Source organism: Geotrypetes seraphini, chromosome 1 (assembly GCF_902459505.1).
Source record: "Geotrypetes seraphini chromosome 1, aGeoSer1.1, whole genome shotgun sequence".
Taxonomy (NCBI): Eukaryota; Metazoa; Chordata; class Amphibia; order Gymnophiona; family Dermophiidae; genus Geotrypetes; species Geotrypetes seraphini.
Genome location: NC_047084.1, coordinates 28,976,261 through 29,002,243, shown reverse-complemented (window position 1 = coordinate 29,002,243; position 25,983 = coordinate 28,976,261). Strand labels below are relative to the sequence as shown.

The window sequence follows — 25,983 nt, the reverse complement described above, 5'->3', positions numbered from 1 at the left end:
AACAGCAAAGGTAGGAAAAATGATCTTATTTTCAATTTAGTGATCAAAATGTGTCTTGTTTTGAGAATTTATATCTGCTGTCTATATTTTGCACTATGGCTCCCTTTTACTAAATTGCAATATCGTTTTTTAGCGCAGGGAGCCTATGAGCATTGAGAGCAGCGCGAGGCATTCAGCGTAACTCCCTGTGCTAAAACCTACTATTGTGGTTTATTAAAAAGGGAGGGGGTGTATTTGTCTATTTTTGTATTTTGTTACCGAGGTGACATTGCATAGAGTCATCTGCCGTGACCTCTTTGAAAAAACCCGGAATATGAATAATTAACATTTTCTCTGCCTTTCATTGTGCTTTGTGTTTTTTTTTAATTTTATTGTTGGTAGATCATTTAGACTTAGTCATTATAAAAGTAGCTCGCAAGCCCATAAAGTGTGGGCACCCCTGCTCTAAGTCTTCCTACTCTGGGGCACCAGGCCTCCCTCATACAAAGGCCGGGAATGCAGAGTTGGTTCCATTCTCGGTAGGGGATGCCTTGGTAGGCTTACTGCTAAGCCACTGGGAACCCAGATTCGGTCCTGTTCTGGGTGGAGGACACTTGTGGGGTGGGGTGGGGTGGGGAGGGGGGCTATTTTGCGCCATCGTGCAGGCTCACCACTCTGCCTCTGCTGGCAAAAGCACAGTCTGTCCCAATCTAGGGGGAGAAAACCTAGCAGGGACCAGGCTGCACCACAATACTGGCTTCTAGAAAGCACAGTGGACTGGGGGGAGGGGTCTAGCAGTATGTGGCACCATTTGAACCCATGTAGACTTGCACGGCCATTCAGATGCTGACCTGAGGCCCCTTTCCATCCAGCATCTGCCCCTCCTCCTCTTTCCATCCAGCATCTGCCCCTCTGTCTGCTGCTTCTGCCCAGCATCTGATCTGTCTCCTCTCTTCCTCCTTTCTGCCCCCTCTGTCATCCCTTCCATCATCCACCCTTCTTTCTCCCCCTTCCATCCAGCATCTGCCCATCTTTCCCCTCTTTTCAGCCCAGCATCTGCTTCATTTCTCTTTCTCCCCCTTCTATTCAGTGTCTGCTCCATCTTTCTCTTTCCTCCCTTCCATCCGTATCCTCCCCTTCTCCTCCTTTCCATTCAATGTCTTCTTCCCCTCTCCTTTTCTTTACATCCATCATCTGTCTTTTTCTCTCTCCCCAGGCATTCCAGCTTGTCTTATCTTTCCCCTTTCATCCAGTGTGTCTGATCCCTCCCCATTTCTATCTACAGTCTGTCTCCTCTCACCTCCTACATCCAGTATCTACCCCCTCCCACCTGACACCTCAGCCACCGCCAGACTGATGCAAAGCCTTCCCTCCGATGTCAGCTCTGACTTCGGGGGAAGACTTCTGGGTCGGCTACATATGGCTTGCTGCAGGCTCCCTCCAACCCCTGCTGTTATCTGGACTCGAATGAAGTGGTGGAAGGGAATGCATTTTTGGACACAGAAATCATGAACTGGGGAGAGAGGAAGGGAGGGAAAGAGATGCTGAGGTGGGGGAGGGAATAGAAAGAGAGAATTGGGTGTGGGTGTGTCAATGAGCGGGAAAGAGAGATGGTTGTGTACACACGGCAAATGGAAGAAAGAGGAGAATTTTTGGTCGTAGGGAGAAAGGTACAGAATGTGATAGGGAAGAAAAAGATGAGAGTGAGAAATGTGGCAAGAGAACAATGGGACAGATTGAAAGGGATGCAAGAGGGAGGAATACTGGACAGTGATGAAGGGAATGGAGGGAGAGATGTGGCATAGTGTTGGAGAGGGGTGATAGAAGGAGAAATGTTGGGCATGGGGCTGGTGGGCAGGCACGAAAGATGAGAAAGAGATAAATGCTGGACCATGGTAGGGGGAACCAATGGACAGCAACAGAAGAATTTACAGAAGATGGGAAAGCGGAAAAAAGAAACTGGGACCAACTTTATGGAAAAATAAGTCTCCAGACAACAAAGGTAAAAAACGGAATTTATTGACTATTATTATTAGCTTTGGGAAATGTATATGGCAGATGTCTTTGTTTTGTGTTCAAAAGAAAAGGAAATGCATTTCTGGTTTTATTTCTACAGTGTTGAAGTACTTGTTGACCCTTGCTGTGACTGGTGGGGATCACCAAGCACCGCCAGTAGAGGACCTCCTCTAGAGATGGCCAGAACTCCCCTCCACCAAGCGCAGCAGTCGCTGGCAGCATCCATGAGCCACTGAGGTGCCAGCATCTGTGACTCAGGGACGCTACTGCTGCCTGCCAAGCTTGGCAAAAGGGACCCCCGGCCAACTGCAAAGGAAGTCCTCAGCTGACAGTTTGTGGATTCTCATCAGCTGAGTATTTATATTTTATATTTACTTTGAGGTTCTGTTAGAAACCCATTTACAAAGTATGTATTCTTCCCAATTAATATTTCCAAATTAATAAAGTCTCTTTGCTTATTTGTAAATGGGTCTCTACCAGAGCCTTTAATTCAGTAGCATAATTAAATAAAATAACTATTTCTGAAGTTTATAGGGAAGGATGGTGACGGAGGGGATTCCTCGCGGGGACGGGTGGGGACGGAGGGGATTTCTCGTGGGGACGGGTGGGGACGGAGGGGATTCCTCACGGGGACGGGTGGGGACGGAGGGATTCCTCACGGGGACGGGTGGGGACGGAAGGATTCCTCACGGGGACGGGTGGGATTTTGGAGGGGACGGGTGGGATTTCTGTCCCCGCGCAACTTTCTATGGCAAATGTTACACCAACCTTCAAGAAAGGATCGAGGGGAGATCCAGGAAACTACAGACCAGTGAGTCTGACGTCAGTACCGGGAAAGATGGTAGAGGGGCTGATAAAGGACCGCATCATCGATCACCTTGATGGACACAATCTGATGAGGACCAGCCAGCACAGCTTCAGTAAAGGTAGATCTTGCTTGACAAACTTACTGCACTTCTTCGAGGGAGTAAACAGGCAGATAGTCAAGGATGACCCAGTTGACATTGTATATATGGATTTTCAGAAGGTGTTTGACAAGGTCCGGCATGAACGTCTGTTTTGAAAAATTGTGAGCCATAGAAACGAGGGTGATATACTCACATGGATTAAAAATTGATTGGCGTATAGGAAACAGAGAGTGGGGGGTAAATGGACAATACTCGGACTGGAAAAGAGTCATGAGTGGAGTGGCGCAGGGTTCGGTGCTCGGACCCGTGCTCTTCAACATATTTATAAACGACCTGGAAATTGGTACGACGAGTGAGGTGATTAAATTTGTGGGTGATACAAAGTTGTTCAAAGTAGTGAGGACACAGAAGGATTGCGAAGACCTACAACGAGACATAAACGCACTCAAGGAATGGGCCGCGAAATGGCAAATGAGGTTCAACGTGGATAAGTGCAAGGTGATGCATGTCAGTAACAAAAATCATATGCACAAATACAGGATGTCCGGTGCTGTACTTGGGAGAGAGCCCCCAGGAAAGAGACTTGGGAGTACTTGTAGACAAGTCAATGAACCATCCGTGTATTTTCCTCTACAAATATATTGTAACTTTTCCCTTCTACCCGCTTGTTTCATGTGTGTTAACCCAGTATGTTTTTTTGTTTTTTGTTTTTAATTTAAAGGTCAATGTATTTGTATTTATATTTTACCTGAATTGTACATCGCTTAGGTATTTAATAAGCGATTTATCAAGCACTAATAAAACTTGGAAACTTGGTGCAATGTGCGGCGGTGGTGAAAAGAGTTAACAGAATGCTAGGAATGATTAAGAAGGGGATCACAAACAGATCAGAGAAGGTTATTATGCCGCTGTACCAGACCATGATGCGCCCCTACCTGGAATACTGCGTCTAACACTGGTCACCGTACATAAAAAAGGACATAGTACTTCTCGATAGGGTCCAGAGAAGAGTAACAAAAATGTTTAAGGGACTGGAGGAGTTGACTGAGGCTAGAGAAACTGGGCCTCTTCTCCCTTGAAAAGAGGAGACTGAGAGGGGACATGATCGAAACATTCAAGATATTGATGGGAATAGACTTAGTAGAGAAAGAAAGATTGTTCACCCTCTCTGAGGTGGAGAGAACGAGAGGGAACTCTCTAAAGTTAAAAGTGGATAGATTACGTACAAACATAAGGAAGTTATTCTTCACCCAGAAAGTGGTAGAAATCTGGAACGATCTTCCAGAGGCTGTTATAGGCGAAAGCACCCTCCAGGAATTCAAGAAAAGGTTAGATAAGTTCCTGCTGAACCAGAACATACGCAGGTAAGGCTTGACTCAAATAGGGCACTGGTCTTTGACCTAAGGGCCGCTGTGTAAGTGGACTGCTGGGCACAATGGACCACTGGTCTGACCCAGCAGCGGCAATTCTTATGTTCTTCAGCTGTGTCATGGAGTCTCAGTGTTATCCTCATCTAGCTCCTTTTGAGCTGCCTGATTCTTGCCCTTTGAATTACTTGACCTGAAAGATCTTATTTTTGGTGGCTGTCACTTCAGCTTGCGGGGTCAGTTAGCTGCAGGCCCTAGTAGCTGATTCACTTTACACTAAGATTGATAATGACAAAGTGGTTCTCCACGTATCCCAAATTCTTTCCTAAGGTGGTGTCAGAGTTCCATCTTACTCAGTCAATTGTCCTGCCAACATTCTTCCAAGGCCTTGTGGCCATCCTGGAAAAAGCACACTGCACACCTTGGACTACATGCGAGCCTTAGCCTTCTATTTGGAGCGGATTAAAGCCCACAGACAGTCCACTCGGCCTTTTATTTCCTTTGATCCAAATAGAATGGAAGCAGCCATTAGTAACAGCACTTTATCCAATTGGCTGGCAGAATGCATCTCTTTCACTTATGCCCAGGCTGGGCTGAGTTTAGAGTGTCAAGAGCCATGGCTATGTTGGGAGCCCACTTGAAGTTGGCCTCCATTGAGGAAATTTGCAGAGCTACAATGTGGTCCTCAGTCCACACATTCACATCTCATTATATTTTGAACAGAATACTCAATAGCTGTTTGGTAAGATAGTCCTGCAGAATTTGTTTGGGGTCTAGAATCCAACTCCATCCTCAAAAACCCATTCTTTTCTGTTCCAGGCTGCACCTTCTCAACAGGAAATGTTATATTGTTAATGTCGTTGGCTTTGACATTACGCGTCCCTATTGACCATTGTGTTTTGTTTTCAATGAGCCTGGTAGCTAGGGATGTGAGTGTATTTTGGGCTAGATTCACTAAGCAAACCGATCGTGTACTGATTGGTTTGCGAACCCTTTGCGACCCAATTTCCCTCCTGCAGAATTCACTAACCTGTTTTGCGATCCGATTCACGCATGCAAATGAGAGGAACTGCATGCAAGTAAGCAGGAACGCGATTCACTAAACATATTTGCCGATTCAACTGTGCTGGCCAATCAGCCATAAAAGCAACTGCTGAGGACCAGTCGTTGAAGCCCTTTCCGACTGCCTTCTGCCGCCCTGCTCTCAGCCCTGTTAGCCCCGATCTCCTGCTTCTCTGATCTGCCTGCCTGCCCCGACTGTAGCTGCCCTGATCACCTGCCTGCCCCAATCTGCCTGCCTGCCCCGATGCTGCCCCGATCTGCCTGCATGCCCCAACACTGCCCTGATTGCCTGCCTGCCCCGATCTGCCTGCCTGCCCCGACGCTGACCTGATCGCCTGCCTACCCTGAACTGCCTTCATTGCCTGCCTGCCCCGACTCTCCTACCCTTCCCCGCAGTGTAAGCCCGTGGTTTTAACCCGCAGGCTTTAAGCGGGTGAAAACCACGGGCTGTAAAAAAGTTTTAAAAAAGAAAAAGTGCCAGGCCAGAGGTCCAGTGCATGCGCAGACATAGAAACATAGAGTATGAAGGCAGAAAAGGGCCTTCGACCCAACAAGTCTGCCCACTCAAAGAACCCTCCCTCAACAAGAACCCTCCTTCTAAGCATTTCCCCGGAGCGAACCCACATGTTTATCCCATCGTCCCTTGAAGTCGAGCGAGTTACTGGCCTCAACTAACTGACGTGGAAGACCATTCCATCGATCAATCACCCCTTTCGGTGAAGAAGTATTTTCTGATGTCACCATGAAATCTTTCACCCCTGAGTTTGAGGGAATGCCCTCTTGTTGCTGTGGGACCCGTAAGGAAAAAGATATCTTACTCAACCTCAATATGGCCAGTGAGATATTTGAATGTCTCTATCATATCTCCCCTCTCTCTGCGTTCTTCGAGAGAATATAACTGCAGCCTGCTTAGATGTTCTTCAAATGGGAGATGCTTAAGTACTGAGACCATCTTGGTGGCCATTCGCTGAACTGACTCCATTCTCTTCACATCCTTTTGATAATGTGGCCTCCAAAACTGAACACAGTACTCCAGATGAGGTCTCACCATGGATCTGTACAATGGAATTATAACTTCAGGTCTTCGGCTGAAGATAGTCTGCGCATGCACGGGGATCGCTATAGAGCGATCCATGATGGCGGATGGGGGCGTTCCTCCGATCACCCTCATTTGTATGTTGGAGTTTGCTGGATTCGTCGGACCTGCCCGGATCAGGCCCGATCGAGCAGGTTAGTGAATCTGGCCCTTTGTCCTGCTTGTCCTCAGAAAAAAGTGAAGTTATCTGTAGCAGGTATTTTCAGAAGACAGTAGAACAAGTTATTTTCACATACCCTCCCACCTTCCCTTGGAATTACATTGTTTATGCCTTTTTATCTAACTATGGGTCTCCCACAGCTTGCACAAGCACAGTACCGGCCTACTAAAGACTTCTAGAAGTTTTTTTGGAACATTGGGTAGTCTCTGTGCCAGGACTCTATCAGATGACATTGCCCACTTGTCCTGCTGTCCTCAGAGAACACTTGCTACAGGTGAGTAACTTTAATCCTGTGTACAATCATTAAAATATAATTAAACTATGCAAATATGTAAGTTTATTGGTCGGGTATTTGGTCCAGAATTCAAGCAATATCTTGTTACCAGCATCATTCAATAAAATCTTTGAGTCTATGATTGCACTAGCCATTCATCATATTATCTGCAATTGGAAAGGTAACTCTAAGCTTAACTTCTTTGAATGGTGGAACCATCTGTGTTATTAGGAAATATGAGGAAATAATAGCGATTAAGCAAAATAATATTGCTAATTTTACTAGAACGTGGGCCCCTCTAGATGAGTTCTGTAAGGACTTCAATAATAACAAGAACATAAGCCGTGCCTCTGCTGGGTCAGACCTGAGGTCCATCATGCCCAGCAGTCCTCTCACGTGGCGGCCCATCAGGCCAGGTCCTGTATACTAACCTTCTATCTATACTCTTCTATCCCCTTTTCCTTCAGAAAATTGACCCTATTATGCTTTGAGAGTACTCAGCTTATTCTATTGTAATATTGTATTATTGATATGCTTTGCACATTTCTGCAATGTGGTACTGTAATTCTGTTATGTTTATCTATATATTTCTGTATTTTAAAAATTCAATAAAATATTATTTTAAAAAAAACCAAAAAACCTAAAGTTACTTGCAAAAAAAAAAAAAAATATATATATATAACTAAACTTTATATGGTGATGCTTTATTTCCAGACAAATGTTATGGCTGAACTAAGAAAATGGAGACGTACAATGATTGACGAACATAAACTGGAAATAAAAAGACATCAAGAAAAGCACACAGAATATGTGAATCAATTGTACAAAAAGATTGACAACCTGAAAGACCTGCTACGCACTTTTGAAACTTCTACCCAGAGAAAAGATGAGGTAACTTTTTCTTGACGCTCAAAACATCTAGTGTACAAAATTGATCATCTTTTCCTCTGGTTTTGTTTGTCCTTGAAAGTAGAAAAATTTACCGACCTTAGCAATAGATCTGCTTTGTGTAGGGGAGCATTAAATAATTGCTTATCAGAAAAGAATCTTATAATTAATTAAACCATAGGGCAGTGGTCTTCGCTAATTTTTATGTGAATGCCATTCTGGGTCCAAAAGAGCTGAAGGAGAGCCAACAAATATCTTCGTACTTCGGGCCATAATGCCAATAATGCTTCTCGACATTTATCATTCATTCCTACCAGAACACCTGCCCTTGGTCACACAAAGCAGAACATAGATGAACCCTTTGCAATACAGGACCACAAAGTAAAAGTACTAATATATACAAATGAAACCTATGATGCCAGATTCTGCTTGCAGTACCACCAGAGAAATAAGAGAGAAATGCATTTTTTCCTGAATAGTGTAAAATATAGACATCAGATGTAAATTCTCAAAACTGACACTTGTAGTTCAATCACTGAATTGAAAATAAAATAATTTTTCTACCTTTGTTGTCTTGGTGATTTTATTTTTCTAATCATCTTTCCAGTGCAATAGATAAGACAATAACAGATGGGTTATATCCCCATAGCCCTGTGCTGCTGCAGAAGGAATCCACTCTGAATTTTTCACTCTGCCTCTGCTGTACTTCACTGGGTTCTCTAGCTCTACCTACAGTTTTTTTCTTTCTGCAAGTGTGCCTGCAGGAGTGTTTGTTCTGCTCTCCCCGTTTTATTATTTTTATTCAGTGTTAATTTGTCCCTTTCACAGGAATTGAGGTGCTTGGAGTGATTTCAAAGCTCTGCCTGCTTGAGAATACACAAACTTTAGTCTGTAGCTGACAGGCCGATCCCATTGAGTACCTGTAAGCTAGCCTCTGGAGCTCAGGGCCGTCCCTGACAGGGACTCACCTACTGTTAAGCAGGGGTCGAGCACAGGCAGTTGGGCACGTTTAGGTGACTTGGAAGTGTCTCACAGGGTGCTGACTGCATCTTCGCGTCTTCACCCGTCCTGCTGTGCATCCATTGGTCCGTAGGAGTGGAGGTATAGTCAGGCATAAGAGTCTGATTGGCAGCTTGAAGATCAGATTTACAGAAGCATTCCCAGCATTGTGGTAGTGAATTATCTCATCCAGCTACTGTGAGAGAGCTGAAAGCAGGCTACAGCACAGATCTTGTCAGGTCACAGTGAGTGCACAGGCTGACAGCCTGTGAGAGGAATTGGATGAGGTTGGAAATGTGGGGTTTTGAGTGTTTCTTAATGTTCTTCTGTATTCCCCCCTCCTGAAAAATCTTAAAATCGCCATTTTTGGAGTTTGGGAAGTATAAAAAATATTGTGATTTTGGCAAAGGTGTCAGCGTGCTCCATCTCTGCCCGCATAATGCTTTGGATCAGACAGTGGGCTGGCGATTCCACTTCCAAGGCTACTTTGGCTAGACTTTTAGGGGCAGTTATTGTTTAGTAGAGGTCTGGATGACCTGATGGATTCTGTGATGGACCATTGCTCTAAGACTCTGCCTGATAGCAGACTTAGACTCTCCAGGGGTTCTGGTTGTTCTAATTTTCATGGCTCAAGGCGATCCCTTCCGTATGCAAGTGCCACGTCGCAGAGATTTTTACAGGGTTCCTGACAACGGTATACTGGCTATAGGTATTCCCAACCTTCCACCTCCCATTCTGCACCTTCTGCCAAAAAGGCACAATGATGCCAGGCTGAAGGATGCCTCTCTTCAGACGGGTCTGGCTCTCAGCATTTCTTCCCACAAGGATGTATATTACATCCGACTAGTGAGTCTTAGACATTTTTTAGTCGGGCTACAAGCTGGACTTTGTCTGGCCACTGACAGATTGGTTCATGGGCTCTCCTGCAGTGTTTACCAGACTAAGCGCTCAAGGTTCAAGCCACCGTTCAGCGCTTGATGGATAGTCAAGCTATAGGTCCGGTGCCGCCCAAACACTCAGGCTCAGACAGATACTCTATATACTTTATCGTGCCAAAGAAAGGCTCAAAAGATTGGAAGCCTATTCTGGATCTTCAGCACATGAATGCAGCTCTCAAGGTGCCAGACTTTTGAATGGAGACCGTGAGTTTGGTCATTGCGGCAGTGGCCCCAGGAGAGTCTCTTGCCTCTGTGGATCTCACAGGGGTGTACTTACATATTCCCATTTTTCTGTCCCACTGCAAATTTTTGCGATTTCATGTTCTGGAACAGCATTACCAATTCTCTGCTCTGCCTTTTGGGCTGGCAACAGTGCCCTGGACCCTCACCAAGATGGTAGTTGTCGTGGCAGCTTACCTGCAAAAAATGGGTCACCAAGTTCTTCCTTACTTAGATGATTGGCTCATCAAAGCTGTCTCATTGACCAAGGGACAGGGCACGGTGGAGCGGGTGTTCCTGGTGCTGGTAGACCTGGGCTGCAGTGTCACCTTCAGGAAGAGCCATCTGGTACCCACGCACTCGCTGGAATATCTGGGAGTTTTCTTCTACAAAGCTCCGGGCCGCATCTATCCACCAGAAGCCCGCATGCTGAAACTGTGTGCCCATATTTCTTCCCTTCTAGAACAGCTGGCTCCTTTGGCATGGGATTAACTTCCAAGTTCTGGGATCCATTGTTTCCACGCTGGATGTGGTTCTTTGGGCGAGGCACACATACGTCCTCTTCAGCATGCTTTGCTCTCTCGCTGGGCTCTGCACAGGGATGCCTTGCAGGCCTGTCTATCTTGGACTCTGGAACCCAAGCAAGCATGGAATGGTGGCTTCTTCCACATTCGCTCCACAAGGGAGTACCGCAACATATTGCCTCCTGGATCGTGGTGATGACAGATGCCAGCCTTTGGGACTGGGAGCCCATTGCAATCGTTCTGTTCAGGGGTGTTGGAAGCAAAATTGGTCAATCAACCAGTTGGAGCTTAGAGCCATATGGTTAGCTCTGATGAGTTTGCAGAAGACTCTGGAGGGCCAAGCGATCAGGGTCTTCTCTGACAATGCGATGGCAGTAGCCTACGTCAATTGCCAGGGAAGGACCAAGATTCTGTTCAATATGTTTGTGAGTGACATTGCTGAAGGGTTAGAAGGTAAAGTTAGCTTTTTTTGCAGATGATACCAAGATTTGTAACAGAGTGGATACCACGGAGGGAGTGGAAAACAGGAAAAAGGAACTGCAAAAGTTAGAAGAATGGTCTAACATCTGGCAACTAAAATTCAATACGAAGAAGTACAGTGTTGCATTTGGGGTGTAGAAATCTGAGGGAACCTTATGTGCTTGGAGGTGTGAGGTTGATAAGCACTGATGGAGAGAGGGACCTTGGGGCGATTCTGTCCAAGGATCTAAAGGCATCTAAACAGTGTGATAAGGTGGTGGCTGTAACCAGAAGGATGCTAGGCTGCATAGAAAGAGGAATAACCAGCAGAAGAAGAGGGAGGTATTGATGCCCCTATATAGGTCATTGGTGAGCCAACACTTGGAGTATTGTATTCAGTTTTGGAGGCCATATCTGGTGAAGGATATAAAAAGATGAAGTGGTCCAGAGGAAGGCGATAAAAATGATAAGGTGTTTGAACCAAAAGAAGTATGAGAAGAAACTGGAAGACCTAAATATATACTCTGGAGGAGAGGAGGGACAGGGGAGATATGATACAGATGTTTAAATACTTGAAAGGTATTAACATAGAACCTAATCTTTTTGAGAGAAGAAAAAATGGTAAAACTAGAGGGCATAATTTGAGATTGCAGGGAGGAAGACTCAGGAGCAATGTTAGGAAATTCTTTTTCACAGAGAGGGTGGTAGATGCCTGGAATGCCCTCCCGAGGGAAGTGGTGAAGAGAAAACAGTGATAGAATTCAAAAAAGCATGGGATAAATATAGAGAATCTCTAATTAGAAAAAAAAAAGGATGTAAATTAAAGAACTAAGGCTGGTATTGGACAGACTTGCACAGTCTGTGTCCCATATGCGGTGATTTGGTGTAGGATGTGCTGGGAAGGGCATCAATGGGAACTCCATGAACTTGGAACATGAGTTTAAGTTTAGTTTTCAAGTTTTATTAAAATTTTGATGTATCGCAATATTAATTCAAAGCGATTTACAATTAAAAACAAGGTCTTAATTATTAACAACAACCCACACAAACTGACCTGATGTACCAATACATAAGGGAAGTAGGGAGAACTACAATAAGTATAGTAAAGAATACATATAAGGAAAATACAAATGGAGGGTAAGAAAGTTTAAAAGTAATTATAAAAGTACTAGTCTTTTAGCCCGTTACATTAACGGGTGCTAGAATATATGTCTGTCTGTCTTTCTGTCTCTCTCCCTCCCACTGTCTTTCTTTCTGTCTGTCTCTCTCCCTGGCCCACTTTGTCTGTCTGTCTTTCTGTCTCTCTCTCTTTCTGTCTCCCTTCCGCTGTCTATCTTTCTTTCTCCCTCTCTCTCTGTGTGTCTTTCTTTCTATCTGTCTCTCTCACTGCCCCCTATGCAGAAGCAGCATTTCGCTACCCCCTACTTCCCTGTGCAGCAGCCACAGCAGCATTCCCTCCCCCTACATTTCCCTGTGCAGTAGCATTTTCCTCCCCCCACCCCATGTGCATCAGCAGCATTTCCCCCCCCACACACACACACTTCCCTGCACTACCTCTTTCCATCTCCCCTCCCCTCCATGGGCAATATCTCTTCCCTTCCCTTTATCTATGGTCCACCACTTCTTCCTTTCTCTCATTTCCACTGCTGTCACAATTTATGTCCTCTCTTCCATCCATGATCACCATCTACTTTCATTGTTTTTATATCCTCTCCCTCTCAAAAATCCTGCAAAAGTCCACACCTATTCCAGCATCTTTTCATGCACTTGACTCTTCATCTCCACCCCATCCGCGTACTCTATCTCTCCTACCTGGCCTTCAAATGCCTGCTTCTCTGCACTGCCTGGTGGTTAAATTGTACTGTCTCGGTTTAGTTTTCAGCCCATGGCGCAGCAGAGCATTTGGAGTTGGGCCTCATCCATTCTCGGCTGCCATTGGACAGCGTGCTCTGCGCGATGCTCCCAGTTGGCCTTCTATTGGTCGCGGCTGCTGCCTGTTTTTTTCAAGCCTTCCACATGCCTGTATTAAAGTGCGCATGCGGAGGCACGGCAATAAGGGTTTTAGGCAGAGACTGAAACTTCCAGCCGGGTCCGGGCTGAGGAATGGCCGGACGTGCACTTTAGGCCACCCCTAGCGAGGATCGGGCTACCCCTCAGTATGGCCACTGCGCTTGAGGTCCCGCATAGGACCGGACACTTGGGAAAGCAGCATGCCGGAGGCAATTTTGGCCTCTGCGTTGGGCTACAGACGGGGCCCAGGGAGACCGGAGGAGCGGAGCGGGCTTGTGGGGGTGATCGGCGGCTGGCTGCAGTCCCGGCTGGAGTCCTGGTGACATAGTAAGCGCGCATGCGCACTCTCGCTGGCACATCCCGACAGTTCAGATCTCAGGGAACACGTGGCGAGAGTGCGCATGCGCGCTTAGCATATTATTATTATAGATAGTAAAAAATTAAGAACTTTTTTTTTTGTTTTTTTGTTTTGTTTTTTTCCAAATTCTCTGAGCCTAAGAAAGAGGATTAATGAGTTTAAGCATCAAATGGGATCTGTAAGGATTCCAATAATTAGGTCTCAAAAGCATCCTTGTACATCCAGCATTTTAACAGTCCTTTAAATTTAATCAATGATTTTTCTTCTTTAATAAATGATGGTAGGGAATTCCATATTCTGGGTGCTGTGACTGCAAAAATCGTATCTTGTCTTGGATGTTACTGGCCAGACTTTATGGTAGATATCCTGCAAACAGGATGGTAGGATAGGCTGGAGTGAGCTCGGACAGCAACTTTAGCATTTGGAATCTAGGACAATACCAGGTGGACTTTATAGTCTATAATCCAGAAATATCAAAGAAGAGACAAGGTAATTTAATCATGTATTTTTAATGGGTATAACTAATGGGCAGATTGGATGGACCGTTCAGGTCTTTATCTGCCGTCATTTACTATGTTACTTTGTTACTCTTGATACTTGTGCCAGAAAGACTTGGAGGATTAGAGACAGACATATTCTGGATTTTCTGTGCAGTCGGTCACCCACTTCTTGCAAATTCCCTTTTTCTGAATGAACAACGGACTTCACAGTGTTAGCTGTCTTCAAGGGAGTTTCAAGTGTCCCTGGATCTCCATATTTCCATTTGCTCAGAGTATTGTAGGTTTCTACATTTCAATGTTCTGCAACAGCATTTCCAGTTCGCAGCTCTGCCCCTTGTGCCTCACGACAGCTCCTGCACTTTTGTCAAAGTGTTGTAGTTGAGAAGACTTTCCACCTGCAGGGGTCCAAGTCCACCCTTCCTGGGACAGCGGTTGATCTGGGCTCCATCTCAGGTATGAAGGTGCGGTAGGGATAGTAGTGTCTCTGCTGCAGGCATTAGTGAGTTCAGGAAGAGACGCTTAACGTCCTCCCAGTCCTTAGAGTTTCTGGGATTTCTCTTTGTCTTCAGACAGGGTCGTGTGTTTCTTCTCAGGTCCAGTGGACAGAACCTTCGTCAATAGATCAGAATTCTCTTGGACTGTCCTGCTCTCTCGGCCTGGTTTTATCTGCAGGTTCTGGGGTCTCAGGCAGCCTCCTTGGAGGCAGTCCCCTTGACCACCTATTGCCTTATACTTATAATCCCATATTCTTGAAATATTGAAAACCATCCCAAAAATGCTAATTCTGTATTGTAACACCATTACAGAAGCTCATGCAAACCACTCTGAATTGACTCCCCAGTCATAGTAGCGGTATAGAAGTTTTCAATAAATATAAATATACCATACTCTTAAATCCAGGAGGATTCTAGATTGGGTTGGAAGGACTAAAGAATAGCAAATTAGCAGGTAAGATCTAATTTCTCCTTCCTTTGTGTCCTTCCAGACCAGTCCAGACTGATGGGAAGTACCAGAATAATGACTTTCAAGGATGGGTTCTACTGACAAGACCTACATGCCAAAGGCCACGTCCTGCTGACCCTGAACATCCACTCGATAATCTTTTACAAATGAATGCAAAGATGATCAAACAGCAGCCTTGAAAATCTGTTGAGGAGGCACTAAACAGTTTTCTGACCATCAGGATGCTCGAAGGCCGACTGCTGTTTAAAAATTTACATTGATAAGAACATAAGAATAGCCTTACTGGGTCAGACCAATGGTCTACCTAGCCTAGTATCCCATCTTCATGGTGGCCAATCCAGGACACAAGTACCTGGCAAAAACCCAAATAGTAGCAATGCTTCCTTTGTCCATCTAGCAGTAATTGCTTTGGAAGCTAAGCCGCCCATTTTTCTGACCACCAAACAACACAGTCTGAATAGCAAAACTCCTTTGTCCTGCACACATAATCTTACAGCATTCTTTGTGTCCAGTTTATACAACTTGCGCTGATCTTCAACACCTTTGGCCTACAAAACTGACAATCCAATAGTTTGGTTAACATGGAGGGCCAACACAAAATTTTGGAAGGAATGAGGATACTGGAAAACACCAGAAAGGGCTCTCTGTGTGACGGGGCCTGTAATTCTGAGATCCTTCTGATCAGCAAAATAGCAACCAGAACATTGTTTTTAGGGTGACCCCTTTAAACATAAAATCTAAAAAGGAAAAGACACAAAGGCCAATAGGACTGGTTCAAGGAAGTTGCATAAGCTTCAAAAAAACTTGAGCACATCTGGATGTGCAAAGTCCTTAGCTCACATTAGGAATATAAGAATTGCGCTGCTGGGTCAGACCAATGGTCCATTGTGCCCAGCAGTCCGCTCACACGGCAGCCCTCTGGTCAAAGACCAGCACCCTAACTGAGACTAGCCCTAACTGCGTACGTTGTGGTTCAGTAGGAACTTGTCTAACTTTGTCTTGAATCCCTGGAGAGTGTTTTCCCCTATGACAGACTCTGGAAGAGCGTTCCAGTTTTCTACCACTCTCTGGGTGAAGAAGAACTTCCTTATGTTCGTACGGAATCTCTCCCCTTTCAATTTTAGAGGGTACCCTCTCGTTCTCCTCCCTATCTTGGAGAGGGTGAACAACCTGTCCTTATCAACTAAATCTATTCCCTTCGGTACCTTGAATGTTTCGATCATGTCCCCTCTCAATCTCCTCTGTTCGAGGGAGAAGGGGCCCAGTTTCTCTAATCTTTCGCTGTAAGGCAACTCCTCCAGCCCCTTCTTAATCACTCTTCTCTGGACCCTTTTGAGTAGTACTGTGTCCTTCTTCATGTATGGCGACCAGTGCTGGACGCAATACTCCAGGTGAGGGCGCACCATGGCACGGTACAATGGCATGATAACCTTCTCCGATCTGTTCGTGATCCCCTTCTTTATCATTCCTAGCATTCTGTTTGCCCTTTTCGTCGCCGCTGCACATTACGTGAACGGCTTCATCGACTTGTCGATCAGAACTCCCAAGTTTCTTTCCTGGGAGGTCTCTCTAAGTACCGCCCCAGACATCCTGTATTCGAACATGAGATTTTTGTTACCTGCATGCATCACTTTACACTTATCCACGTTGAACCTCATCTGCCATGTTGATGCCCATTCCTCGAGCCTGATTATGTCAAGTTGCAGATCTTCGCAATCCCCCTGTGTCTTCACTATTCTGAATAACTTCTTGTACAATCCCTCTGGAGCCTGAACTATCAGGTAGTGCATTCATTCCAGCCTTGGCTGCAGAACTTAGAAATAACACCAACCTCCTCTGAGAGGTCACCTGTGTGGCCACTCCCCTTGAAGTTCAGTTTGATTCTGCAGCCTTGCTGAGAACTTCTGCTCGTGATTTTATTTCTCTAATTCCTAGTCTTTTATTTTCTGCGGTACCGCAGGTTTGCCCTCGTGCTGCAGATCAACTCTGTGCGAGTGATCCTTCTGCGGGAGATCACAGACGTTTTAAAGTTTGTCTGCTTCTGCAGGGTGCTCTGTAAGCCTGAAACTGCAGTAAGCCTTCTGGACAGCCTGCAGATTGAATCGGGTCTCCAGGTTTGGGAGCCATCTCTCCTCTGGTTCGTCCGCAAAGGGGTAGAGCACAGGCTGCTGCAGTTCCAAGGAGGTACGCTGGGATTGGAACCGCGCTGCGTGTCTTCCCTGATTTCCCTGAGGGGTCCTGGTGGTCGTGATCTGAGGTGACAGAAAGTTGAGGTGGCCATAAGATTTGAAATATCCAGTTTAATCTGCTCCTGAGGTAATGATCTCCCTATGCCTGTACTGTGTATTGCTGGCTGCCATTGAAATGCATTGCAGTACATGTCTGTGGTGTCTGTGAGTCAGACCATCTGTTTGTCCTGGTGGGCCCCGCACACCGGAGTCAGCCTGCTTCCGAGGCTACCTTCTCGCGTTGGTTGCATGCGGGCATTTCCACGGCCAATGTGCAGCGGGGAAGCAGTCTCCCCTTGGCGTGAGGGCTCACTCTCCCGGAGGAAGGACTTCCTTGTGGGCTGACTTTCATGTGGAGTCACCTGAGGAGATTTGTCGGGTGGCCACGTGGGTTTCCCTTCATATTGATTTTCTGGGTTTTCCCGGCTTGATGTGGCAGCTATGGGAGTTGCGGCTTTGGCCCTTCTGTTCTGGCGGCGGGCTCATTGGGCCCCCCTGAGATTTGGGACTGCTTTGATGCGTCCCAATAGTTCAGGCTCCAGAGGGATTGTACAAGAATGAAAGATTAGGTTTCTTACCTCTGTTAATCTTCGTTCTTGTAGATCTCCTCTGGAGCCTGAACTCCCGCCTATCTGTTTTGTCCAATTTGCAGGTTGCCTGCCAGTAAGTTGGTAAGTTGGCTTTCTCTCTTTAACCAGCCTCGCTAACCTTTCCCCGAGTGTCCTTTTATTTAAGCTTATGGGGTTTTAGGGGTCCTGGGATGGTGCCCCTTCTGCTGTTTAGGCTGGGTCTTCTTTAGTGACCTGTTCCTCAGTTTTGCAGGTGTGAAATGTTTCAATTTCTTATTATCCTATCTTAGCCTTTTCTTGGCAGTTGTTGATTATGTATTTGTATTAGATAGTCCTAGCTTTACTACCTACTGAACTTCAAGGGGAGTGGCCGCACATGTCACCTCGCAGAGGGGGTTGGTGTTATTTTTAAGTTCTGCAGCCAAGGCTGGAATGGATGCACTACCCGATAGTTCAGGCTCCAGAGGAGATCTACAAGAAGAAAGATTAGCAGAGATAAGAAACAAGTTTCAAATTTATTCATATTATTTGATTGAACACTTTACCAAAATACAAAGCGTTGTACAAAAGGTAAAAATATGATTTTAGAAAAATCACATATACATAATTCGTTACCAGACGTACTTAGGTATTTGCTTTTTAAAACCACGGGAAACAGTAGCAAAGAAGGGAGGAAATACAATTTTAAAGAAAAAGTACATAAAAGGGAAGTACATAATGAGGGAAGGAAGAAGAGGATTGCTGGCGGAGATGGGGTCGAATAAGAGAACTGTTGAAAATCTTAATTTAGGAGATGGCTGAAATCATAAAGTATTACATCTTAGTTGGACATTGTATTTTCAGTTAAAGGCATCTTTAAAAAGAAGGCTCTTTAAACTGCTTTTAAATTTCTGCAAATCTCGTTCAAGTCTTAGATATAAGGGAAGAGAATTCCAAGTCATTGGAGCAGTTACGGAAAAAATAGAAGCACGGCGTGTTCCGATAATTTTCAAAGAAGGAACATTAAAGGTAAACTGAAGTAGATCTAAGAATTCTCGATGAGTTCTGTGGAATCAAAAGCCTATCTATAAATGCCGGGGCGTTGGTTTGTATAGTCTTGAAGACTAGAAGAGCTATTTTATATGTAATCCTATATGTAACTTTCAACCAGTGAGCTTTTTGCAGTAATGGGGTGACATGGTCAAATTTTTTTGAGCCTGAAATTATCTTTATTGCTGTGTTTTGTATAATTTGAAGACGCTTTATGTCTTTTAAATATGCCCCTTTTAATAAAGAATTGCAATAATCTAATTTAGATATTACTAGGGAATGAACTAGTATATTAAGGGAGTTTTTATCAAGGAGGGGGACTAGTGATCGTATCATCCTCAACTTATAGAAGCAATTTTTGACCAATGCACTGATGTGTGAACGAAACGTAAGTTTATTGTCTATTAGCACACCCAGAATTTTAGTGGTGTTAGTTAGTTTGAGTGGCTTGTTATCAATTGAGACTGGGGCAATAATCTTTCATTCGTATCGTCCGCAAATTTAATCACCTCATTCGTCATACCTGTGTTCAGATCGTTTCTAAAGATGTTGAAGAGCACAGGTCCAAGCAACGAGCCCTGCGGCACCCCACTAGTGACACTCTTTCAGTCCGAGTATTGTCCATTTACCCCCACTCTCTGTTTCCTATTCTCCAGCAAGTTTTTAATCCGTGAGTATTTCACCCTCGATTCCATTGCTCGCAATTTTCCAAAGTAGTCGTTCATGCGGAACCTTGTCAACACCTTCTGAAAATCCAAATATACAATGTCGACCGGGTCGCCCTTGTCTATCTGCCTGTTTACTCCCTCGAAGAAGTGCAGCAAGTTTGTCAAACAAGATCTGCCTTTGTTGAAACCGTATTGACTGGTCCTCATCAGCCCGTGCCCATCAAGGTGATCAATGATGCGGTCTTTTATCAGCGCCTCTACCATCTTTCCCAGTACCGAGGTCAGACTCAACGGTCTGTAGTTCTTGGGTCTCCCCTCAAACCTTTTTTGAAGATCGGCGTAACATTCGCCACCTTCCAGTCCTCCGGAATCTTTCCCAATTTGATCAACAGATTGACTATTAGTTGAAGCAGTTCAGCTATAATTCCTTTCAGTTCCTTGATGACCTTTGGATGGATACCATCCGGTCCTGGGGATTTATCCCTCTTAAGTCTATCAATCTACCTGCATACCTCTTCTAGACTGACCATTAACCCTGTCAGTTTCCCATTTTCGCTTCCAGCATATAGCCTGATGGGTTCCAGTATGCTGTGTATATTCTCTTCGGTAAATACAGATTCAAAAAATGTGTTCAGTCTGTCAGCGATTGCTTTGTCCTCCTTTAGCACTCATTTATTCCTTGGTCATCCAACGGTCCCACCGCTTCCTTCGTGGGTTGTTTCCCCTTAATATATCGAAAGAACAGCTTGAAGTTTTTCACCTCCTTGGCTATTTTTTCCTTGTAGTCTCTTTTGGCCCCTTTTACCATCTTATGGCACCTGCGTTGATGTTGTTTGTGCTTATTCCAGTTTTTGTCAGTTTTTGACCTTTTCCATTCCTTAAACGAAGGTTTTTTTGGTCTCTGATCGCTTCCTTTACCTCTACAGTGAGCCATACCGGTTCTTTGTTCTTTTTCTTCTTTAAAACCTTGTTGATATGTGATATATATAGATTTTGTGCCTCTGTGACAGTATCCTTAAAAAGGGACCAAGCTTGCTCTAGCGTTTTTACAGTGTTCATCCTCTTCTTAATCTTCTTCCCCACCATGCGTCTCATCCCTTTGTAATTCCCTTTTTGGAAGTTCAGTGCCGTGGCTGTCATTCCGGACCGATGTTTCGCCCCTGTGTCCAGGTCGAAGCGGATCATATTGTGATCGCTGTTTCCCAGCGTCCCTTCTACTCCTACACTTTGCGCCGGTCCTCGTAATCCATTTAGAATTCAGTCCAGAATTGAGTTTCCTCTTGTATTTTCCTTGACAAGTTGTTCCAGGAAGCAATCGCCTACAGCATCCAGGAACTTGGTCTCTCTAGCGCAGCCATAGGTGCCTAGGTTCCAGTCTATCGCCGGATAGTTGAAGTCGCCCATGATAACAGCGTTGCCTTCCTTGCTGTTGCGTTTAATCTCATCTGTCATTTCTCCATCAATTTCCTCGGACTGCCTTGGGGGTCGGTAGTAGATGCTGATCCTCATTTCCAGTCCATTTGTTCCTGGAATTTTGACCTATAGAGACTCTAACTTATCTGTCTGTTGTGGCATGTTCTCTCCAGTAGATTCAATTCCCTCTTTGACGTATATGGCAATGTCTCCTCCTTTTTGAGTCACTGTCTCTGCGGTATAGTTTGTATTCCTGTAGCACCGTGTCCCAGACATTTTCCTCAGTTCACCATGTTTCCGTGATGCCAATGATGTCAATGCTATCCTTTGGTGTCACAGATTCTAATTCACCCATCTTGTTTCTAAGGCTCCTTGCGTTCGTGTACATACACTTGAGTTTGCAGTCTGTTCCCTTCTTGCATGTCCTTCCCTCTTGTGTCCCTTTTGGTCTGTTTTGCCTGCGATCTGGTGAGTCTTTCCCTCTATCTTCCTGTACGGTATTCTCCAGGTATACCGGTTCCCGAACCATCGACTCTATCTCTCGGTCGACTGTCGGCTTTCCCCTTCTTCCTAGTTTAAAAGCTTCTCAACTTCTCTCTTGATGTTGCTTGCAAGTAGTCTCGTTCCGTCTCTGCTGAGGTGGAGTCCGTCCTTCCTGAATAGCTTGCTCTTCCCCCCATAACATTTTCCAGTTGCGCACGAAATGGAATCCTTCTTCTTCACACCCCAAAAATACTCCAGCACCTCAACCTGCACTTTGATGGACCTGTCTAAACCATCGCAACACTTGGGGATTACACAGGACAGTATGATTCAGAAGTCTGATTCTCCATCTGCTGGTAGGCATGCATACCTTATCAGTCTGGACCTCTTTGAAGGAATGTGAAGGAAAAAAGAAGTGCAAAGTTATTGAATATTCCTCCCAGCACAGTTTGGACAGTTAATTGTTAGTTAAAGGTGCATAGCACCACTAACATTGCATAAATCAGGCTATTGCTTATAACTGGATGACCAAGAAAGGAGAGTGATTAGGGAAACAGCAGGGGCCAATGGGAGCTTTGAAAATGTTTTCAATGTACAAGAGTAATCAAAGTGTGCAGGTAAAACTAACCCAAGCACACAAGTCCGGCCCCATGTGGTAAGGTGACAAGAAAGAAGTCATTACTCAGAAAAAAGCTTGCTTTGAATCCAACTTTAAGTATGTAGGAGACACTTCTAAAATATTGCAACTATGTGGCAAAAGGTTTTAGGATCTGATAAAACAGTAAAGTCACTTTTTGGCCTAGATGTAAAGCAAGCATGTCAAACTCAAAGGCTGACATGGGCCAAATAAGCAAGGTTTAAGTTTATGTGGGCCGCCTCTAATGGACCCCATACTTTTAAAAAATTTTTATTATTACCCAATTGTTCTGCATTCATTTTTTCATATCTGTAATACAAACAGTGTTTCCCACCAAAACAAAAAATTTGATCTGTCCCAATTCTTCCATAATGAGAAGAAATCTGCTTTTATAAACGTCTATTGGATTCTTAGGACCACATCATAAAACAATGGTATTGAGACCTCGTGTACCATATTAATTTTTCCCCATATTGATTTCCAAAAATTGAATATCAAGGGACAATAAAACAAGTGATCCAGTGTCCCTACTTCAAGTTGACAGTGCCAGCATCTTGTAAACAAACAGGGGCCCAAAAAATTCTATATAACAGAAAAAACCAAGTTTGTCTCATGGATGCTGGCGCTGTACATCTCATTCTCCAAGACCAAATCCGTGGCCACTGCGTAGTAGAAATCTGCTGTTTTGTTTCAATGCTCCAAATATCTTTTAGGCTTGTTTTGGGAGTTTTTGTCAAATATTCGGAGAGGAAGTTCCGGGCAGCCAATCGCTGCCTGGCTGGACCGGAACTTCTTCTCTGACGTTAGAATTGACATCGGGTGGGGAAGGTTGATTGGGCTGGCGCTTTAGCATCCTCTTTATAGGGAAGGGAAGCAAGGGAGAGCTCAGAGCTCAGCGGCGGCCTTTTCCCCGATGGCGGTTTCTTGGGGGAGGGCAGGGAGAAAGAAAGAAAGGGGGGAGGCAGGGAGACAGAAAGAAAGAAAGGGGGCAATGAGAGAGAGAGACAGACATACAGAAAGAAAGGGAGCATGGAGAGAGAAAGAAAGAAAAAATTGGGGGAGGGAATGAGATCTGGAGGAAGCTGAAAGAAGGGAAGAAATATTGGATACACAGTCAGAAGAAAAAAAGGGCAACCACAGACTGATGAAAATACCAGACAACAAAGGTAGGAAAAATAATTTTATTTTCAATTTAGTGATCAAAATGTGTCTGTTTTGAGAATTTATATCTGCTGTCTATATTTTGCACTATGGCCCCCTTTTATTAAACCGCAATAGCGTTTTTTAGCACAGGGAGCCTATGAGTAATCAAGAACAGCACAGGGCATTCAGCGCAGCTCCCTGCGCTAAAAACCGCTATCACGGTTTAGTAAAAAGGGAGGGGGTATATTTGTCTTATTTTTGTATAGTTGTTACTGAGGTGACATTGCATAAAGTCATCTGCCTTGACCTCTTTGAAAACCCATGGAATATAAATGATAATTAACATTTTCTCTGCGTATAGTGTGCTTTGTGTTTTTTTAAAATGTTATTGTTGGTAGATAATTTTGACTTGGTCATTTTAAAAGTAGCTCGCAAGCCCAAAAAGTATGGGCACCCCTGAGCTAGAAGATGACACGTCACCTATTGAGCATCTCCCTCCCTCCCCCTTAACCTTCGTGGTGATTTTCTTTTTTTTTTGTCTTCCAGCTGCCCGAGCCGGCTTACATTAAGTCACATGTGGCTGCCGACACTTCTCCTCTGGTGCAACCGGAAACAGGAAGTTGCATCAGAGGAGAAATTTTGGCAGCCACACGCAACTTGATGAAAGCTGGTTCGGGCAGCTGGAAGACAAAAAAAAAAATAAGAAAATCGTCACGAAGGTGAGGGGAGATGCTGAAAGACTTTTTTTTTTTTTCCAAATCTTTATTCATAAGAACATAAGAAATGCCCTCACCGAATCAGACCTTGGGTCCATCTAGTCCGGCGACCCGCACATGCGGCGGCCAACCTAGGTGTTGCCTGTTGAAGACCCGTATCCCACAATGTGATTTGCAAGAAGGTGTGCATCCAACTTGCCCTTGAATCCCAGAATGGTGGTTTCCGTCACAACCTCCTCCGGGAGAGCATTCCAAGTGTTCACCACTCGCTGTGTGAAAAAGAACTTCCAGACATTTGTCCTGGACCTGTTGCCCCTCAGTTTCAGTCCATGACCTCGTGTCTGAGTCACATTTGACAATGTGAATACCGATGTATCTTGTTCAATTTTGTCGAAACCTTTCAGTATTTTAAAAGTCTCTATCGTATCCCCTCGCAGTCTTCTCTTCTCGAGGATGAACAATCCCAGTTTTCTGAGGCGTTCCTTGTAGCTCAGATTCTCCATACCCTTTACTAGCTTCGTGGCTCGCCTCTGCACCTTCTCCAGCAGGGTTATATCCTTCCTTAGGTAGGGAGACCAGTGTTGGATACAGAATTCCAAGTGTGGTCTGATCATTGCTCTGTAAAGCAGCATTATGACGTCCGCCGATCTACTCGTGATTCCCTTCTTTATCATGCCCAACATCCTGTTCGCTTTCTTTGCCGCCGTTGTGCATTGAGCCGACGGCTTCAGGGTCCTATCTATCAGTACCCCCAAGGTCCCTCTCTTGTTCGCTCTTTCCCAATGTTACACCTAACATTTTATATGCATATTCCTTGTTTTTCCTGCCCAGGTGCATCACTTTGCATTTATCTATATTAAAGTTCATTTGCCACTTTTCCGCCCATTTCTCTAGCAGGTTCAAGTCTCTCTGGAGTTCCTCACTGTCTTGTTGCCACCCAATTGCCCGACATAGTTTTGTATCACCCGCAAACTTAATTATATTACTTGTAGTTTCCTCTTCCAGGTCATTTATGAAGATATTGAATAAGATGAGCCCAAGAACCGAGCCCTGGGGAACACCGCTTGTCACTTTCTCCCAGTCCGAGAACTTTCCATTTATGCTTACCCTCTGCTGTCTGTTTTCCAGCCATTTGCCTATCCATCTTAGCATATCTCCTTCTATTCCATGGCTTTGTAGTTTCCTCAGAAGTCTTGCTTGTGGAACCTTGTCGAACGCTTTCTGGAAGTCCAAGTATACTATATCCACCAGTTCTCCGCTATCAATCTCTTTGCTCACATTCTCAAAAAATTGAAGTAAATTTGTCAAACATGACTTCCCCTTTCTGAAGCCGTGTTGACTAGCTCTCATCAGGTCATAGTTTTCCAGATGTTGCTCTATGCTATCCTTAATTAGTGCTTCAACCATCTTCCCAGGAACCGACGTAAGACTCACAGGTCTATAGTTGCCTGGTTCTCCTCTCGATCCTTTTTTAAAGATTGGGACGACATTCGCCATCTTCCAATCGTCTGGTATTTGCCCATTTCTAATTGACAAGTTTGCTAGGGATTGTAACAATTCTCCGATTTATACCTTAAGCTCCTTTAGCACTCTTGGATGAATTCCATCTGGTCCAGGGGATTTGTCACTTTTTAGCTTGTCGATCTGATAGTATATAATAATAATAATAATATTTTATTTTGTATACCGCCATACCCAGGGAGTTCAAGGCGGTTCACAACAGATAGATGAATTACATACAGTGCGATTAGAAAAAAGAAGAACATAACAAAGCAATCGTAGGGTCAAACTCGTTTACATTAACAATTTAGGTGAGGGAAGGGCCAAATACGGGGTACATACAGAGTGTGCTGTAGTAGGATACAATTAAGTTTAAGAGAGGGGGGGAACCAAGCATATTAGCTGGAAAAAAGGGGGGGGAGCAACAAACTTAGAAGGGGGGCGGGTGGAAAAGTAAGGAAGAGGGGGGGGTGAGATGGGGGAAGGGGGGTGTTAAGGGATAGGTCTGTTGCAAAGGAGGGTTTTAATCTGTTTTCTGATGTCCAGATCCACATTTACTGTGGAGAGGCTTTCCTCTATTTCTCCCTTGAATACTCTCCCTCTTCAGGCATTGATGCAGTGTTCTCCTTGGAAAAGACAGACGCAAAGAATGAATTTAGCCTATCTGCAATCTGTTTGTACACCATATTATATCAATTGAATTAGATACATTACTTGAAATTTTCCATATGTCATCATAAAATACATAAAAATATCTCCCTCCCCTACCCACCCTTTTCACAATATTATAATAAAAAATAACATATATGTATTGTATTCATAAATATTGATAAAACCTATAATATAACTATAAAACCACCCCTTCCCATAATTATAA

At 44.5% G+C, this 25,983-nt stretch overlaps 1 protein-coding gene across 1 annotated transcript in view; it reads left to right on the top strand.

Annotated features, from left to right (window-relative positions):
- The window catches only part of POC5 (POC5 centriolar protein), a 201,582-nt gene that overhangs the window by 87,795 nt on the left and 87,804 nt on the right, over positions 1-25,983 (top strand). The window contains exon 6 of the mRNA XM_033929309.1: positions 7,577-7,753. Coding sequence (XP_033785200.1) covers positions 7,577-7,753 — 177 coding nt within the window. The remainder of the gene's footprint in view (positions 1-7,576; positions 7,754-25,983) is intronic.